The sequence below is a fragment of the Cicer arietinum genome, chromosome 5 (assembly GCF_000331145.2).
Source record: "Cicer arietinum cultivar CDC Frontier isolate Library 1 chromosome 5, Cicar.CDCFrontier_v2.0, whole genome shotgun sequence".
Lineage (NCBI taxonomy): Eukaryota > Viridiplantae > Streptophyta > Magnoliopsida > Fabales > Fabaceae > Cicer > Cicer arietinum.
The window spans coordinates 55918636-55923750 of record NC_021164.2 but is presented as its reverse complement, the minus strand read 5'-3'; the positions used below and the strand labels follow the sequence as shown (position 1 = coordinate 55923750).

The 5115-nt window shown below is 31.3% G+C and overlaps 1 protein-coding gene across 1 annotated transcript; it reads left to right on the top strand.

Moving 5' to 3' along the window:
• The first annotated feature begins 1410 nt into the window (after positions 1-1410).
• Positions 1411-4735, top strand: LOC101490399 (uncharacterized). The gene is made up of 3 exons (XM_004500184.4): positions 1411-1547; positions 1721-3156; positions 4238-4735. The coding sequence occupies exons 2-3, from the start codon at positions 1847-1849 to the stop codon at positions 4485-4487; spliced, it is 1560 nt and encodes a 519-aa protein (XP_004500241.1). The 5' UTR covers positions 1411-1547; positions 1721-1846; the 3' UTR covers positions 4488-4735.
• The last annotated feature ends 380 nt before the right edge of the window (positions 4736-5115 follow it).

Sequence of the window (5115 nt, the reverse complement as noted above, 5' to 3'; positions counted from 1 at the left end):
TTAGAAAATTTATCATTATCTTTAAATAAAGCTCATAAAATTAGTAATTATCTTTAATAAAATTCATATTTTCATCAAATTGATAATTCAAATCTTTAAATAAAATCATATTTTTATCTTCAACAACATCAAATCTATCAAATAAATAACGCATACTTTAAGATTTAAGTTATGAATTTAATTTGGAGAATAATAAAAAGAAGAAGAAGATATTGTCTTAGTGATTAAGGGATCAAATCTAAAAGTGCGAGTTATTTATTTGATAGATTTTATGTTGCTGGAGATGAAAATATGAGTTTATTTGAGTATTTTAGTTATAAATTTGATTAATATATGAGTTTTGTTGAAATAGATATTAAATTTTTTAGATTTTGTTTGAAGATGATAATAAATTTTGAATTTCGGTAAAAATAATAATAATAATAATAACATTTTAAGATATAAATTATCAAATCGTTACTAAAAAAATTAAATAAATCATCAAATCAAAAAAAAAAAAACTAAATTATTATTGAAAATCAAATTAAAAAACCACATAAATATGTAATTTACTATTATTGTAAGAATTATTTATGGGAGGGCAAATGGTACTCCAACACAAACAATTCAGTTTCAAATAATTTTCAACACAAGAGGGCAGTGTAGCCAATCACAAAAGTATAAGTATACTCTAAAGATTCACTCCTATATGTAGAAAACCATCCTTAAGAAGACCTCTTTAAATTACCGCGGGTGCTATTTAATTTTATTTGAACCAACTATCTTGCCATTATCCATCTTTTATGATGTTATGTATATCCTAACATTTTTCAATTAATACTGTAAATAATAAATAGTACACAATTTTCTTTCTGTATATATTTTATAAAAAGCTTAACAATGTTTTTTGACAAATGGTTAACCACTAATTTTTCTAGTTATTTATCATTCTATACGTTATCTTTTCAAACATATACCTTTAGAATATTATAATCTAATCACTTACACCCTTTAATTGGTTAAGAAGAACACTTCATTAAAAAAATTTAAAAAGTAGGAAAGTCATAATCATGACTTTTTAAAACAAAAATAACCATAGCTTTAAAAGTAAAACTCTTGTTGCTCGAATTGTCCACACTTATTTCTTTTTGGTCTGTTAAATTGTTCGCAACTTTTTTAAATAAATAAAAAAATCTCTCGTAACCTCAAATCAACGATAGGAAAAGAAAATGCCATAGATAGTGGGGAGCATTAGCATTTAGCAATTGCAAATTGCAAATTGCAAATAGCGGGTCCACAGAAAATGACCGGTAACCTGACGCAGCTGTAATACATTATGGCGGTCCACATTAATTACAGTGGGACCACTGATACCGTCGCAGCCGGTCATAAACTAGCCTGATTTTATTTTTCCTCCGTATTTTGCTTTTGCCTATATATATATCACGCCCATAAGCTTATTTTTCTTTTGATATAAACTGAAGCTGCAACACTTTGCGCTTCTCTCCGCCGCCAAACTAATCGGAAACCACTTCCCGCCGGCAAATCACATTACCACCACCGTTTGAGTAAGTTCGTAAACTAAAATTAACACTTCAATAGTTCAATTCTCTTGGATCTTGTTTTTCTTGAATCCCGTAATTCGATCCGATTTTCGTGGCTATAGTAATCATTATTCTCTTTCGATTTTCTCTATGCATATTTTTGTTTCTAATTAATTTTTATTTTTATTTTTTTGCAGGTTAAAAGGAACACTTTTTCCTATTTCTCAAGTCTTCTAAAAGTTTCATCTTTTGGAAAACTCAGATTCCGATTCCTCTTTTATTCTTCAGTTATTTTTTGTCCCAATTGAAACATCATCGTAGTTATGGAACTTAATGTTTTGCAATTGTCGCATAATGTTCTATCTCATTCTCCTTCATCATCTCAAACACTAGCTTCAGCGATTTCGTCAAAACCACGAAATAGATTCGTACAAAACTCAACCTTTTTCCGACCCACCAAGTTTCTTCTTCAAAAAACTCGATCTTTCGATCATTTTCCACTTTCCCCCACACGAAAAGCAAGAACCATGAGAAGAGTTTGTAGCGCAAGCTTAGAATCCTTCTTCTCCGACGAAGAATTCGCTAAGAAAATCGAAGATTTAACATGCAGGTTCCAGCTTCAAAACAATGTAACCGATTTCGAAATCGGCGAAGAAAGTTTAACATCGTCGTCCAAGGTTTACTACACGCCGGAGTTTGAGACGCCGTGGAACGGCGGCGAGGAAATAATTCCGGCGATAATTGAAAGAAAAGCGAACAGCGTTGAGCTTCCTTTTTCACTGAGAATCATAAAAAAGAAACTGAAGTTGAAAGAAGAGTTCAGAGAAGTTGGTGAATCAGCACGTTGTTCGGTGAAGAAAGCTTTTTCTTCAATGGTTTTCATCGTCAGAGAAATCCACAGTTTCACTTTACAAATGAGAGAGGTTCTTTTCTACGAAGATTTACAAGGGATTCTTCAAAGGGTACAAAAGGAAATGCATGCTTCATTCGTGTGGCTGTTTCAACAAGTTTTCTCTCATACACCAACGCTCATGGTTTATGTTATGATTCTCATGGCAAATTTTACTGTTTATTCAATGGCAAATAACAACGCCATCGCCGGTGTAGCTCCGCCGCCGGAGGCGGCGACGGCCTCCATCGTCGAGTTTCGCGACAACGAAACACACGGCGAGTTTCATAAGTTTGATTCATCAACAATTAAAACGTTTTCTGTTTCAAATGGAAACAACACGGCCTCCGTTGACGGCGGAAATCACGGTGGCGGGAAATTCCGGCCGGTGGCAAATGGGTTTGATGAGAATAACCGGTTTAATAACCGAACCGTTTTTCCGAATGGCAATGTTTACAAAACAGGGGAAACAGAGTCGATTATTGAAAAAGATGATGAAGAAGAAGAAACGAAGCTATGGAACTCTATGGTGGAAGAAGCTTCTAGAATGGAAGTAGGTTTAGATAAAGAAGCAATGAAACGATTCGTTTCACCGGTTTCAGCAAAGATTGAATCTGATGATTATGCTGAGTATTTGAGAACAGAACTTGTTTATCAAACGGCGTTGTCTCAAGAACCAAACAATGTTCTTCTACTTGCCAACTATGCACAGTTTCTTTACATCGTTTCACATGAATTTGACAGGTGCGTATATTCCATGGAATCTTTTCGTCTTTTCGTCTTTTACTTCTTTCCAATGCAAAAAGACTTGATGAGTTGTTTCACTCTCTTTACCTTGTTTTTCACCCCAATTTTGGTAGCTTCATTGGTTTTTAACTTTCATCGTAACAACTTTGAAACCACTATCTTTATATGTCATTATTAGTTGGTGATTTGTTATTCTAAATGATCTTCATATGATTTTGTTTTCAAAAATTGCTGATGTCGTTCCATCATCAAATTGGCTAATTATTGCTATAAAGCCTATAATCCTAATATTGGTTAGAGTTTAACATATTAAAATTTAGGAATGGAAGTGAAAATTTAGGTGTTTAGGGTAGGGATAAAAATAAGATATAACCCAATGAGTTAATGACCCTATATACCAAAAAAAACAAATCCAATACAATTAAATTGATTTAATTTTGATTTAAATCGAATCAAACAAACTCAACTTTTATCAGTTTGGATATTAATTCTATGTCAACCAAAATCTTTCATTTAAAGCTCAAATTAAGTATTGATTATTATTTTTTATTTCACTATATTTCTACTGTTATTTCTCATGATAGTATGTTTTTATATAGAATACTATATTTTTTATTTATTATTTATTTGAAGGGAACTTGATTTCATAGAATTGTAACAACCATATAGTAATTTTTTAAGGTACAAAATAATAATCTTAGAAGTTTAACTATATTAAAAAAAATAGATTTTTTTAGTTATGTTTCCGATTAAAGGTATATTGCGGAAAATCTAACCAAAAATGGAAAAAGGAAAGAAAAACAAAATGAGTTTTTGTCGTCTTGAATATTGATAGAGTAGTATGCGGTCTAGTTTCTCTGTACCAGTGTACCACTTATTCATGAGCAAAGATTCATCGTCGTATCCACGTGATGTCCTATAAGAAATATCTCACACGTAATCTCATTGACTTTTCCTTTCAGTCGTACCAACACCATAATTTTTCTATAAAGTAATTGAATTTAATTTTATTGCTTGTTAATGCAACTAGCATGTGAAAGTTAGTTGTGTTATTGACATTATGGTTTGAATGAAACAGGGCTGAGGAATACTTCAAGAGAGCCATTGAATCGGATCCACCGGATGCTGAAGCTTATAATAAATACGCAACTTTTTTATGGAAAGTGAAGAACGATTTATGGGCTGCAGAGGAAACATATTTGGAAGCTATTTCAGCTGAGCCAAACAACACTTACTATGCTGCAAATTATGCTCATTTTCTATGGAACACTGGTGGAGAGGATACATGTTTTCCTCTATCTTCCCCTGATACCTCTCAAGAAGTTTAAGTTATTAAATCCAATTTAAAATCTAAATAAAATTGCAGGAAAAAAGTATATAAAGAAGAAAGGAGAGAGAAAAATGAAAAAATTTTGTAGCTTATATTTTTATTTTTATTTTTTTCTTTAATGGGGTGGGTGGGGTGAAGATCGGCGAAGGAGACGGAATAATCATGAATATTTGTACAATTGTAATTATATAACTGTACATAAATGGATCTTTTTGATTTAATGCAACATGTTAATCTTCGATTAAATCATGGACTGATTTGTAATTTATGTAGAACAAAAATGTTTCTTCAACACCTATTTCTTTGTACACTTGACACATCTATTGATATAATTAGCCATGTAATTGAAGTTGAGTAGATGGTTAATTAAGATGAATTACATAGTTGAATTAACTGTTTTATTTTTTCTATAATTTGAATTAGTCATCCTTCTAACTATATTTTTACACTTAATTAAATTTTGTGTAGCTATATAGAAGATTAGTTTTTACGTATCATTAACATAGATAGAATTATAGTTATGAAAATCAACTCTGCTTTTTTGGGATGCTTGGCTTTTTGAGTTAATGAACATTTTAGTCCATCACATAAAATACGTTTTTCAATTATCACAAATTTGTTTTTTT

Excerpts from the sequence above, each read along its gene's own strand:
- LOC101490399 (XM_004500184.4), top strand. The coding sequence starts at position 1,847 with ATGGAACTTAATGTTTTGCAATTGTCGCATAATGTTCTATCTCATTCT. Across the intron at positions 3,157-4,237 it reads GTTTCACATGAATTTGACAG|GGCTGAGGAATACTTCAAGA; the intron begins GTGCGTATATTC and ends TGAATGAAACAG.